The 13,983-nt window shown below is 49.2% G+C and overlaps 2 protein-coding genes across 6 annotated transcripts in view; one reads left to right on the top strand and one right to left on the bottom strand.

Annotated features, from left to right (window-relative positions):
• The first annotated feature begins 1,273 nt into the window (after nt 1-1,273).
• LYSMD4 (LysM domain containing 4) lies at nt 1,274-8,037 on the top strand. The gene is made up of 2 exons (XM_063169926.1): nt 1,274-2,420; nt 5,785-8,037. The coding sequence occupies exons 1-2, from the start codon at nt 2,148-2,150 to the stop codon at nt 6,289-6,291; spliced, it is 780 nt and encodes a 259-aa protein (XP_063025996.1). The 5' UTR covers nt 1,274-2,147; the 3' UTR covers nt 6,292-8,037.
• A 379-nt stretch (nt 8,038-8,416) lies between these two features.
• The window catches only part of MEF2A (myocyte enhancer factor 2A), an 81,360-nt gene continuing 75,793 nt past the window's right edge, over nt 8,417-13,983 (bottom strand). For all 5 annotated transcript variants that reach the window (XM_063169924.1, XM_063169923.1, XM_063169922.1 and 2 more), the window contains 2 exons: nt 12,505-12,631; nt 8,417-12,096 (listed from right to left, as the gene is read on the bottom strand). In XM_063169924.1, coding sequence (XP_063025994.1) covers nt 11,751-12,096; nt 12,505-12,631 — 473 coding nt within the window. In that variant the 3' untranslated portion in view covers nt 8,417-11,750. The remainder of the gene's footprint in view (nt 12,097-12,504; nt 12,632-13,983) is intronic.

The raw sequence follows: 13,983 nt of genomic DNA, 5'->3' as shown, positions 1-13,983 counted from the left end.
TCACTTAAAGGCAGGTTTGTCCATCACCTGTAGGGCACAGAGCAGCCAGACCCCAGGCTGTCCCTGCAGGAGATCTTCACCCCGTGGGCACCTGCTTAATTCTGACAGCTGGCAAGGAGAGCATCATTCCTGCTGTCCCTGCACCCAGAAAAGCTTCCAATGTGGGACTTGCCAGCAGCGTGTCCTGAGCTTGTTTTTTAAACATCAGCCATGAGTCAGGATGGGACAAGGCAAGCACAGCTGGTCAGCTCTGCAAGCACCCACAGGGCAGAAATAGGGACACATTGTAAATTTGACATATTGTAATATTGGCAAATTGTAATATGGACACATTGTAATATGGACACACTGTAATCTGTTATTACACATTAATAATGCAGTAACTGAGATGTTACTGTAGCACAGGGCTCTGCAGGGTGTGACATGACCCCTTGTACCCGTGTGTGATGTGTCCTGGGGCAGAGGCTCCTCACCCATGGCTGTACAGGTGTGTGACATCACCCATCATTCAGGTGTGTGGCCTGACCCATTGTACCGGTGTGTGACGTGTCCTGGGGCAGTGGCATCTCACCCGGGGCTATGCAGGTGTGTGATATATCCCTCTGTTCAGGTGTCCCTCTGTTCGGGTGTGTGTCCCGGTCCCCCCGAGCGCTCCGGACTCCGGCACGGCCCGGCCGGAACGGGGTCGCGGGCCCTTTAAGCGAGGCTCCGCCCCCTGCCCGTCCTGGCTCCGCCCGCTCATCTCCTCCCTCCTCACCGCCCCTGCCGAGCTCCCATTGGCCGAGCGGCGCTGGGGTCCCGCCTCCCGGCCCCGCCAGCCAATGGGAGGAGCGCTGGGCGAGACCGTGGCCAGGTTGGTGCGGGGCCGATGGCGGCGGGTCCGTGAGGGGAGCGCTGGTTGGGGGGGTGGGAACGGGGAGGTCCTGAGGAGAACGGGGGTGCTGGGGGCAGCGGGACGTCCTGAGGGCCCCGCTCCCCGCAGGGGCCCCATGAAGCGCTGAGGAGAGCGGGGCCCCGCGGGGGACCGGGACACTCTGAGGGGATCCGGACCCTCCTCAGGTGCTGAGGGCGTTGGGGTCACCTGAGGCGCTGAGGGCAGCGAGACCCTGTGAGGGGAGCGGGGACCCCTGGGGGACCGGGACCCCCTTGAGCGCTGAGGGCAGCGGGAGCTGAGGGGACCGGGACCCCCGAGGTGCCGAGGGCAGCGGGAGCTGAGGGGCGAAGGACTCCCGAAATGCTGAGGGGACCGGGCTCCCTTGAGGGCAGGGGGTCCCCGGAGGAGCCTGGGGAGAGTTCGGCAGCCCCTGAGGAGGGAGCTGTGCCGGGGAGGCCGGGGGGTCCCACAGCAGCCGGGTCCTGCGGGTTGAGCTCCCTCGGCACAGCCGAGCCCAGCCCGCAGCTGTGCCCGGGGCCAAGGAAATGCCATTAAATCGTAGTGGTTTCACCTGAGGAGTCTCTTAGGGGTAGATGGAGAACGTTAAGGTCAAGGATCCATAACAATGTGGGGTTTTCTTACCTATACCTCATCCTAACAACAAATTGTGGAGTTGAGGATTGAAGAAAAAAAAACAAAAAACAAAACGAACCCGAATTCGCAGCTGTAGGCTGAGCAATAATTAAAGTGCTCAGGCGGCTTCATGCAGCAAAATGAAGACTTGTTATTCGGGTTGAAGTTAAGTATAGCATGAGCTGTCCTTACTTTAAAAAAAAAAAAAAAAAAAGTGCTTTTCCAAGAGCTTAAAATGGGGATTGCTAAAGTGTAGAGAGCTAAGGACTTATGAAAAGGATAACTTTGCTCAGTTTTTAATGTCTGTTTGTAGACCTGATGTATGTTTTGACTGTAATTAAAGACCGTTTGCTCAAGGGACTGTGTTGCTTTTTAAATAAAATTATAGAATGTAGCATTTAAAATGTTGAGCAACATAGTTATAAGGTGCTTCTAAAATAGAATTATAGAATGTAGCTTTTTAAATAAAATTATAGGATGTAACGTTTAAAATGTTGAGCAACATAGTTATAAGGTGGTTTGTTCACGGGCAGACCAAAAAAAAACAAATTGGAAAAAATTACTGATTGCAGAGCTAAACGCTGGTCTTGAGGAAACTGAAAGTGTCTGGGGTTTGTTGCAGGTGCTGCCGGTGTGAAAGATGAGGCTGCACGAGAGCCGGACGAGACGCTTCCAGGCCCCTGCCACTGTGCACACCTTCCCGGGCCGGCAGCTCTTCGTGTTCCCCAGTGGCCGCTCCGACTCGGAGGAGTCCTCGGAGGAGGAGCTGAACGTGATGGAGTTGCGGCCCCGGGGCAAGGAGCAGCAGCGGGGCAGCGCCGCCCGGGGCCGGCCGGGGGACGTGGTGCTCCTGGAGAGGGAGCTGACCGAGGAGGACAGCCTCAACAAGCTGGCCCTGCAGTACGGCTGTAAGGTGAGCCTCAACCCCCCCGGGCCTTCACCTGTGTCTGGCAGCTCTGACTCCGGCAGGTGCTGGCCCTGAGCATTGTATGAATGGTCATTGTCTGTAAAACTGGAGAAGGGCAAAAATAACCCCAGACAAACACAAAAAATGGTTGTTCAGCCAAAAGCCTGGGAAGATGTTGTCAGCCTCACACCCTGCCTGACCTGCTTTCCTGTTTAATTTCAGTGACTAAGTGCAGGTTGTACCAAGTTATTTCAGTGAGGGCAAACATTGGGGAGCTGAGCATAGAAATGAGGGCTCTGCTCTCAAGGAACAGTGGAGTTTTTGAAGCAAATTGAGCAGCACAAAGAAACACCGCAGTGATGGGTGGGGTTTTTTGTTTATTTTTTGAAAGGTATCAGCTTACATTTTGCAAGGAAGGCCTGAGTCTAACAGGGGAGGACGTGGAGAGGCACCAGAGTTCAGTCCCAAAGTCCAGGTGCTGTCTGTGTTTGGGTTTTGGTTGTTTGCCGTCATCCCAAGCGTGCACAGTTCAGGTGCCTTGGGCAGGAGGGAGGGCGTGTGCACAGGGAGATTTCTCAGTTGGAACAACCACACAGCACATTTTCTTTGTTCCAAAAAAGAGCAAAACTGCTGGAAAGTTGAATTACCTGCTCTGAACATTAGAAGCCCCCCGTTGTTCAGCAGTAGGAGCTGTATTTTTAGAGCCCCCTTTATCTGCAAGCTGGACTGTGATTTCAGAGTTCCATGATGAAACAATTGGCCTGTAACCACAGAGGGGATAATGACACAGCTCTGGCTCCAGTGCTGCCCTGCCGGTGCAGTCTGTCTTGCTTAACCACACAGCAGCTGGATGGTGCAGCTGAGGCAAGAGGCCTTAGAGGGATTGCAGCAATTCCTCCCCTCCCGTGTCCTTAGAAACAAAAGCAAAACAAAAAAGGCACCCTTGTAGGTTGTGCTGACGAGCCCATTGCGTGTGGAGAAGCGAGTCTGGTAGGGCTTGAACAGGCCTTGATTGGCCCCAGGAGAGCCTGAGAAGGCAGAGCTGAGCTGTGGTTGGGTGTGGAGCTGTGTGCTGCTCTCAGCAGCACCTGGGCAGACACAGCAGTTGGGTGAACTCAGAGGAGGGGGATTCTGAGCAGTTCTTTGGTTTATGAAGAGTCTCGCTGTGCCTCTGCACTGTCACCCAGTTCTGTCCCTGCTGTGGCTCAGTTGTGTCCTCTGCTGCTCCATTCCTGGAGTCTTTCAGCCCCTCTGGAGGCTGCTGGGCCTGCCCAGGGGAAAAGCAAGCTGATGAGCACCACATAGTCAGTGTTCTCCTCCCACAGGACAAAAACTGTCCTGCTGCCTCCCTCCTTCCAGAAAGGGCACTTCTGACTTGTTCCAGTTAAACTGAACAGATACAGAAGTCCTTATGGCAGGAGATTTGTCTACTGGTATCTTTAAAGACTGGCATGACAGTTTTCATGTGTTTTATTTTATTTGCACAATTAAACAGCTCCTGAAAGGTCACCAGGACAGCAGTGAGAACTGTAACCACATCTATATAGGCAAATGTGTGTAAAAATCCAGGAGGAACTTCTCCTTGAAATCAATGAGAACTTGACATTGGTTTCAGAATCTGCTTGGGGAGGGGATAGTAAGACAGTGCAACAAATAGCTGTGTGTGTATGCCACAGATAACTTGGCAGAGATGCAAAACACTTCAAAATTCTCATTTTTACTCTTGACCATTTATAGTCCTGGCTTGCTTTTGGCATTGTTCTTAGGCTGGGACAAGAGGAGCTCACTGCAGCCAAAAAATGAGTACAGAAAATAAGCCCAAATGCTTGTGCAGCCCAAGCTCTCTCTTGCTTCCCATCAACATTGTTTGTTGTTTCTGTGTGAGTGCTGCTCCACTTTCTGTTTCTAGAGTCTTAGCACCACACTGCAGTATTTGATTGCAGACACCACGGGGGATATTTACTGTCCCAGTAATTTGTTTTCATTGGAACAAATCCAGAAATTGAAGCAGCACCTCAGTTAGGAGGCTCTGGGTGAGATTGTTATTTCATAACTCAGAAATTTTGCAGGGTTTAAGTCCAGAGCTGACACTGGGGCTGGCTGTGAGGAGCCCAAAGCAGTGACTGAGGATTTTGCTTCAGGGTCCCCAGATCAGGTCCTGGATTAAATGTGCTGTTTTCAGAGTTCTCAAGCTTTGTAGAGTAAACATGTGATTCAGTCCTCCATCTCCTCTCCTCTCTACCTCTGAGCAGAGTGCTTAGGAAGCAAAGTGGTTTTTTTTGTTTTAGCTCCCCAGTTTCCTTGGCAGCCTCAAGCGTGTGTGCAGTGAATGCAGGTCACGCTGTGATTTCTGAAGAGCAAAGCACAGTCCCTGTGCTGTGTCTCTGCTATGATGATGAGAGGTGCTTTACCTGTTTGTGTTGCCTTTCTCTTTGCCTTGGCTCTTGCTGGTTTATGTGCCCTCCAGCCTTGTCCTCAAGGTTCTTTCCCATCTCCTTGGCTGCAGTGGAGAGCTCCTGGCACATGCTGACATCCTGTTCCTTTCCTTTGCCAGAGGCTTTAGTGGCACTGAGCAGTTGCTGTGCTTGCTGGGTGCCTGTGAGTGGCCACTGCATTAAGCATCTTCTCTTGGTTAATGTTAGCTGAGGATTGCTGCTGTGCCTTTGTCCTTGCATTGGCACTGCCTGTGCCTGTGCCTGATGCTGCACATGTGGCTGCTGGATGGGGACACAGCTCACAGACAGGAACCACCAGAGGTGGTGACAGGAGCACAGAGGTGATTGTCCTTCAGCAGGACACGCTCAGGAGAAACAGGCTGGATGAGCTCTGTCCTGCAGCAGAGAGGTGTTCCTTGAGCAGAGGGTGCTTGTGCCTGCGTGGGAGATCCTCACCTGCTCTCCAGGCTGTGCCCTTGCTTTCACAACTGGTGTGCTCCCAAAATGGAGCTCTGATCACTCTGAAATAATTTCCTGAGCAGGGGATGCTCACACTGGTGTTGTGCTCTCACCTTAAGCACTCATGTAAGGTATGAAAATAGTTTTTAAAAGGATCTATTAGTTAAAAAGATTCTTCTTGCCTTAACTGAAAGAAGGGCAAAGAAAGCAAGGAGAAGGAAGAGCAGTATGGAGCAGAATACAGCAGGTACAAGAGACGGAGGTTGTAGACTGGTTTCACAGGGGACTGACTCTACCCTGCAGGGCCTGGAGCCCCCCTGGAATTGCTGGAGAATCTCTCAGAACATCAAACCACCTGCATCCAGGGCCTGCTTTTATTCCCTGACAGCTCCTTGCACACTGGTTTTGTAGCTGCTTCCTGCCTCACTCCTGGGCCGTCCTGCCCTCACTGTTTGTGTCCTTTCTGGATTCCTTAGGTTGCAGATATCAAACGCGTCAACAACTTCATCCGGGAGCAGGACCTGTACGCGCTGAAGTCCATCAAGATCCCGGTGCGGCCGCACGGGCTGCTCACGGAGGGCGCGGGGGCCCTGCGGCCGCCCCCGGCAGAGCCCGCCCAGCCCGGCCTGGCGCGCGCGGAGCCGCCGGAGCCCGAGCCCGGGGCGGGCAGCGCTGCTGGCGGCCAGCGAGTCAGTGACTACTTCAGGGGCATCGACCAGAGCATCCAGGACGCCGTGCAGGTGGAGGTGCAGCTCAACGCCGAGTACGGCGGGGAGGGGCTGGAGAGGCCCCTGCCCGAGGCGGGGAAGCGGGACAAAGCCGGGAACGGCGCGGACTGCGGAATCCAGTGGTGGAACGCCGTGTTCATTATGCTCCTGATAGGAATCGTCCTGCCAGTGTTTTATATCATCTATTTTAAAACACAAGGCCTGGTGGCCCACAACTCTAACATGACAAACTCAAATGTTTCGTCGGCTGGATAGGAAGGGAAATTACCACAAGACTCAGTTGTAGGAAAAAAAATCCTAAGGTGAAAGGGCAGCCCACTTCAGCCTCTCCAGCAGTGATGCCCGTATGCTCGTGACCGACTCAAGTGCACCCGAGGGGATACAACAATACAGATTATTTTTATTTTTATAAGTAGCTGATGATGTAATCCTGAATTTGACTGAAAATGAGGTGATGTGATTTTGATAGAAAAACAAGGATGCTTTGTTGCTTAAAGAGATCATCACCCAGGTGGCTTCAGAGTTGGGAACTCTGTTGAGGGAAAGTATTTTGTAGCAATTTATTCATTATAGTTGCTTCAGGTATTTCTTAATGATGTGTCTAGAAGCAAATTCTTTGCTGCTGAGCTAGAGAGTGCAGTATTAATGTGGTTGGAAAGTTGGGGGTTGTTTGCATTTTAAGGAAACACTTTTTGCTGGAATAGAAGCGGGGGACACTTTTTCTCAGAAGTGTCATTTTTGTCTCTTGCAGACCATGGTGGTTTTGGCCTGCTTGACCCTAATGATGCCTTCTGGAGCTCTGAGCTGGGTGTGCCAGGGCACAATGATGCTGCCAGCACCCCACCTTGTCACCCCCTGAGCAAATCTTTATGCTGTGTTCAATTGAGATGCATCAGGCCCAACCCTGGCAAGGGTGAGCCCAGACCTCTTCCCCTCAGTGAAATTCCTCAGAGATCTCAGTGCAGGATCTGTGCTGTCCCAGGGTGCTGCTCAGCCCTGCAGGGGCTGTTGGATGAGGACAGGAGAGCATGAGAGAGGAGTCACAGGCACTTCTCAAGGGCTCATTTGCTGGCAGGAGCTCTAGTCAGTATTATTTGCTAAAAAAACTAATAACAGTCTGCAGTGGTGCTTCTCAGAGACCCAGGCTCAGGCATGGAATTACTTGCTCGTGTGCAGTCTGAGTGGGAGTGAAGTGGGAGCTGGGTGCAGGTTGCAAGGCCCAGGACAGAAGCCCAAGAAGAAAGAAGGGTGAAGCCTTTCTGGAGAGGACTGTGACACTGCTGCTTGTGGCAGTTTCTGTGAACTGAGCACGTGCACTGAAAAGCTTCACAGGGCAGTGGAGGTGTTGGTCAGCCCAGGGCTGTGCCCTTCCGGGCCACTCAGCAAACACTACTAGCAAGGGAGCAGCAAGGGAGGCCTTGGGAGCTTTGCTAAACAGAAGAACTTGCCTCAGAAATTGGATTCAGCAAATTCTGGGCCTGTGGGCAGAAGTAAAGGCTTTCCTGGAACCAACCACTACATGTGTGGGCAGGTGCTGTTGGTGCTGAGGGTGAGGGCAGCGCTGCTGTGGCCCAGCCCCATTTGCAGCTGCCCAGCCCAGCTTCCCCTGGCAGCCTGAGGCCGGCTGGGGCAGAGCAGGGGCTGGAGAGGGGCTGTGCTAGGAGCACCTGCTGTGCAGGTGTGGCCTCAGCCTGGCCTGAAGGACACACACTGCCCCTGTGCCTCTGCCTGGCACTGTCTGCCTCGACAGGGAGGATCGAAGGGTCTCCAGCAAGGTGAGGACCCCACACCACACAGGCACAACCTTGTGCTGCTACAATGAGAACCTGTGTTCCCTGCAGCTCTCAAAAGTGGGAACCTAATTTTATAAATGAACACTCCAAAGCATCTTATACTGAACAAAATCTTGTATTTTTCTTCTGTGAAGAGGTGTATCTTTTTGTTCTGGGGATGGGTGGGACCAGGTTCTTATATTTTTAAATAAAGCCACATGAAATAAAAGCACAAGAGGCACAGCCTGTGCTTTATTTGCTACCACACAGCTGAGCAGCTGCCTTAGAACGAGGGGCCCCTGCAGCCCCACCTCAGGCTGTGCAGTGAGCAGGACTGGGAGCAGCAGGAGGAACCGAGGCAGGACTGCCCTTGGGCTCTGCACTCCCAATGGACCCTGGTTCATCTGCCAGCTTCTCCACATTGTATAGAAAGGTTCTTAGCAGGCATCAGTCCTTGAGTGCAGTAACAAGCTGTGTATCCCTGCTGATGAGCACCCTCATGGCTGCAGTTCAGAAGCAGCACCTGGCACCTGCACTGACAGCTGGAGGGGACAGGGACGCGCCGGACGGACGGGACCAGTGCTCTGCAAACACGAGAGAGGCCGGAGTACACAGTAAAAGCCAGTATCTTTACTTTAGTGAATGCAGGATACAAATATTTTACAACAACCTCTAGCATTTTCTTAACCATTTGATAAAAAGTTCACTAGAATATTTATTGTATATTGAAGAAAAAACAACACATTCAGGGAAAAAAATTGAGATTAACTTATTTTTTTTCTTAAAAGATTCGTCTCAAGGATGGCAACAAAGTCCAGCTTGTGCCGCCAAACGGCTTATCAGCATTAAACCGTGAACAGCTTCTTGTGAACTGTTGACTACAAACATTTACCAAATACATAAATCTCTTTTAAAAAAGCCATTTTAAATATAGCAAAGCAGTGTTCTCTTGCACAGCAAAGTGAAGAAAGGTTCTACTAAGATTTAAATGTTTACATTGGTTAAGTCTTTCTTTCACATTCGGATTTAACTTCTGCCCAGGATCAATTGTTAGGAGTTGTTTTGTTCCTTATTTACTATGTATTTCTTGTGCGCACAGTAACTCGCAAGTTTCTGATGCATTAGTGTCCTTGGAGGGAAGGCAAGGCTAAAGCAGTTCTCTCTGACGAGTCCCTGACAACGTGGCGTTCTCAAAACTATCGTGAGAGCTCGAGGATGGAGGTGATTTGTCACAACAGAGATAAAAATCTTAAATCATTCAGACCTGACTGGGTTCAGCCCAGGATTGGATCCACTTGCACTTCAGTCAGCAGAGATAATTTTAAAAAGTTTTTTTTTTTAACTTGTTGAAATATCTGTGCTATGTCATCTCTTTTTTTATATAAAACATTTTTACAATTTCTAAAAAAGTATGTTTCAAAGTGAGTTACTCGTTATTAAAAACCAGGATTCCCATGTCCTCGGTGGCAGGAGGTGCTCCCCGAGACCGGAGGGCTGTGGAAGGAGGTTTCTGCCGGGGCTGGGGCAGCACAGGCCACTCCCTTGCCCAGCTCTTTAGAACTGATTCTTTTTATTATTTTTTTTAATTCATTGGTGCAATTTCAATACAAACTCTAACCCTTGTGTAGCTTTGTCTTTAAGAAAACAGTAGTTAAGTACTGTTTAAAAACCTGCATAGAAATAAAGACTATTGAGATACAGTCAGCAAAGCCATCTGATAAGGCACACAAGAAAATAGACAGTAAATGTGAATGCAGAACTCCCACTCGGATGTACAGCAAAGTTCATACAGGTGCATAAATCATGGAACTCACATCACTGGTCAGAGCAGCAAAAGGTTCCAGGGAGCAGCAAGTGGATTGGGTCACTGGGGACAGCGGCCGTGGGAGCCTGTCCCTCCTGCCAGCCAGGATGAGCCCAGGGAAGGGGCAGCAGCTCCAGGGGAAGGGCCCGAGGGCACTGCAGCCCCTGCGGCTTCTGACGGTGCCAGGACAGCGAGACAGGGCTGGAGGCCACAGGGACCACAGGGACACCCCCTTCTCACCCCTCCCTTACAGCAGCAAGGGATTTTTCCTAACTGGAAAAAAAAAAAAAAAGCCCAAGCAGAAACTGTAATAAATATCAGGGCTAACTCTGAAGAGTTTGGGCAATCCCAGGGCTCTGCAGCTTCCACCAGAACCAGCACTGCCAGCCTGGAGGTGACCGGGAGCACCGGTGGCATCACGGCCCTGCATCCAATACCAAACCTGCTCCCAGCCCAGTCTCGTGGCACAAGGGGGCTCTGCATTCCTCCCTCTCTTGGAAGCAGCAAATTTTTCCCAAACCACTTGCCAACTCACAAAACCTTTTGTGCTCCTCTGATATGTGTCATTTCCCTATCATGAGAAATTAGGTCAAGTTTTTCCACTGGTTTTTTTTCCTCCTCAGAAGAGGCAGCTTTAAAATGATGCCTTAAAATGTGTTGTAACAGATTTTTTATATTTATGCAGGATGAACTTAACACCGGATTTTTTTTTTGCCACTTTGCTATTTATATACATATATATAAAATGTATAATGAAGCTTAACCATACAGCACAGAGATTACAATTGAACGGCACACATTCACCACCAGTGAGGGGGCCAACCCCTTTATACACCCTCTGAAAAATCTGGATAATAATATTAATAATAATTAAAATCCAAAGAAAGTACAGTATATTTAACAAAATAGTAAATATTAAACAGTGAATACTCTACTTAATAAGGACCTCGCCTTGTTTCAAGTTGGCGTCAATCCACAAAAATATACTTTTTAATCTGGTGACCGTACAATACATAGGTACTTACACCAAAGGTGATAATATATTTAGGATGCTATATACACAAAGAGTTTGGCTCAAATTTAAATTTACATATAAGTGTTCATGGCTTATTTTTCCCCCAAGGTTCCGCCTGCAAGTTTTTCCTTTTCATCTTTGAAAGCAAAAACTAGAAAGTCAAAATAAGATAAAACTATACTCTACAAAAAAGCTACAACATACAGCTTTGGCTTATATAAATAATTCATAGCAGAATGTGTTCAAAAGTACTGTATATAACTTTATATATAGTCTTCAATTCATTAGGGTATTGTTTTCTTTAATATAAAATATACATGAGCTAAAATCCGTTTCTATATTTTTCAAAGGTATGAACGTAAAAACAAATTTGTCAAACATATTCCAATTATAACTTAATATATTAATTTTATTTTGTTAATGTTCTATTTTCTAGGCTAATATTTTCTGAATATTTCATGCGAGTTCTCTATGCTCTCTTTCACTCATTAAAAAAATCACTTCTTTGACCCAATACACTTTTTTTTTTTTTTTTGCACGTGCAAAACAGGGTTTTTGTTTTTTTTATTTTTATTTCTTATAGCATCAGCCCTTCTCCATGCACCCTCTGCAATAGAGACCCATGCCAGGTTGGGTAATAGAAAGGTCAGTTTATGTACAGTATTGCTTTCTTCTTCCTGCTTTTCTACTGCTCTGCTGCTACAAAGCAATTATTTCTTAACTACGAGTAACCATAGAGCTGACTACACACAGGGACGGTACTACAGGCGAGCCCTCGCTCGGGTGGGTGTGGAGGAGGAGGAGACACTGCGGGGACGCCGCCGTGCGCGGGCCGGGCTGGGGTCACACACGAGTCCAGGTAAGTGCCAGACTAGAGCTCAAACCTACGGGATTGTTCTGTTACTTTTACCAAGGGACATCTGCAGCTATACAAGAGTTTGTCGTAAGTGCCTGATGATTGGTGTATGCTACACACACTAGCACATATATATGCATGTGAAGATATATATATGCACGTATGTATATACATATAAATATACTTATTCACGTCCTTATTTATAAATTTAGATATGTCAGGACAGTTCATGTTGAGAACACAAAGCTGCGAGGCGGCACGGCGGGTTTATGTCACCCACGTGTCCATCCTCATGCGTTTTACCGAGGGGCTCTCGCGATCCTCGGCGTTGGGCGGCCGCCCCAGCACCACGGGCGAGTGGAAGTCGCTGCGCGGGTCCTCGCGGTCGCTGCCGTCGTAGGAGCTGCTGGAGCTGCTCAGGCTGTCGACCGGCGAGCGCCCCAGCTCCTGGCGCGACGGCGGCGGCGGCGGCTGCGGCTGCTGCGGCTGCTGCGGCGGGAACCCCGAGGGGGTGACGCGGTCCCGGGGAGGGGAGATCGGTTCCGACTTGATGTTGATGTTTTGGTTGGTGTTAATGGAGAGGTTTGAACCCTGAGATAGCTGGCTGCCGGTGCTGGGGAAGGAAAACCGAAAGGTGCAAATCAGAAAACGCAGAAAGTGAAAACCAAGTGACGATTCACGTGTCTGTGATGGTGAGGGCTTGGGGCTCGGCACAGAAACAAATGCAGTTTACTGGGAAGAGCAAAGGTGAAAAAATCATTAAGTAAAGGTCTGAGCTGCGTTTACAAAAGTTCAGAACAAATATTTTCTATTGCCAAACAGTTCAGTCACCACACAGGTCCCCCTTGGTGAGAAGCTGAGCCTGCAGGGACACAGCTCATTAGCTGGAAGCTGGAAGTGACTGAAGGGACAAACACCCTGACACACCAATGTTTTCCAGCACACACAAGAGGTGAAAATGTGCTGAATATTCCCCTGGTGCAGCTGCTGCAGCCCCCCCAGTGCTGCCCTGGGTACTTACACAAGAGAGCTGAGGGCCGCGGGACGGAGGTGGTGCTGCTGCCAGGCAGACACCTGCCCCAGGGACAGCATTCCTGGGGAGTTAAACCCCTGCAGGGCAGACAGGTCTGCACTAGTCAAGGAGTAATCTGAGAGGGAGAAACAAATAAACAACAAAATAATATATAGGAGGGTTTATATATATAACACATACACATAAACACAAATACAAAGGCTTCCTGCCCAGAACAAGTAAAGGCAGCTGATCCAAAGGAATCCAAACATGAAAACTCTGAAGTCTGAGAGCAATCCTGCCAAGCTCATGGGGAGCTTAACAGTACAGAGGCTCCAAATGAAAAATGTTTGCATTCTGCTTTCAGGTTCTCCATGTTGCTGTCTGGGAGCTTGTTCCAAACCCACAGGTACAACACATTAATGCAGTGTACATAGAGAGGTGTGCACCTTACAGTAAGACTTGGCCCTGTGCTGCCAGAGACCCACACACATCCCTGCAAGACTCTTCCTGAAGGCCTCAGGAGTCCCAGCTGCTCCAGCAGGTGAAGTTTCTTGGGCTGCCTTTTTCTTTTTGCTTCGTTTCTTCTCAGTTGTCACTTCTACTAAAACTCTGAAAACCCTCACACGTATTTCTGCATAGCTTCAGAAAGGTTTGTCCTAAGATGATTGACCCAAAAAGCCCCTTCTGCAAGACTAAAATTGAATTTAAAAATAAAGAAAAACTAACAACTGTGCAGCCCCTGCAGTGACCCAGACATGCACTGAGCCTGCAGAGCAGCCAAGCCTCCAACACCTGCCCAGTGCAGCCCAGGCACGCCCTGGAGATGGATGTGCTGGGCTGATGGGATTTGTCAGAGCAGACCTGAAGGAAACACTGATAGGAATTCAGCTCCCATGTCATTATTTCCACTGCAATTACAGCTTTTATGACCATGGACAATTAACTTCTGACACTTCAGACAGAATGTGTCTGGTGCCAGGGCTTTGAGGAGGTGATTTTCCAAAGAGCACACAAGTCACTACACAATTAGCTGCATTATTAATTCCCTAAATAATCCCACATCTGCTGGCAGTGACAGGAGGACAGCCCTGCTGCAGGAGTGACCTGATGTGAGGTGCACACACCAGAGCACCTCGTGCACCACAGAAACCATCACTGCTGTGCCCCCACAAGCAGCACTGCAAGTCTGTACCTCTGCAAAACAACTCACCTGCAGCCAGGAATTTATGGCTTGGTGTGCTCTGCCCAGGTGTCAATTATTAATTAACTGATTGCAAGGGGTTTAATATTTTTTTAAATACCTGGATTGTTTTAATAATTCAGTTAGTTCGGGCCCTTCCTCCAACAATCTACAGAATACCAAAACAGATTATATAAAATAGGGTGATTGTGGAAAACTGATATCTAACATTTTAATTAAGGATGCAAGAGCTGAAGCTATCCCTTCCAGTCCTGAAAAAAACCAACCTTATCAATCCAGAAAAA

This window comes from Melospiza melodia, chromosome 15 (genome assembly GCF_035770615.1).
Source record: "Melospiza melodia melodia isolate bMelMel2 chromosome 15, bMelMel2.pri, whole genome shotgun sequence".
NCBI classification, from domain to species: Eukaryota; Metazoa; Chordata; class Aves; order Passeriformes; family Passerellidae; genus Melospiza; species Melospiza melodia.
Note: the sequence above shows the minus strand (reverse complement) of the source record. Positions and strands in the feature narration are given on the sequence as shown.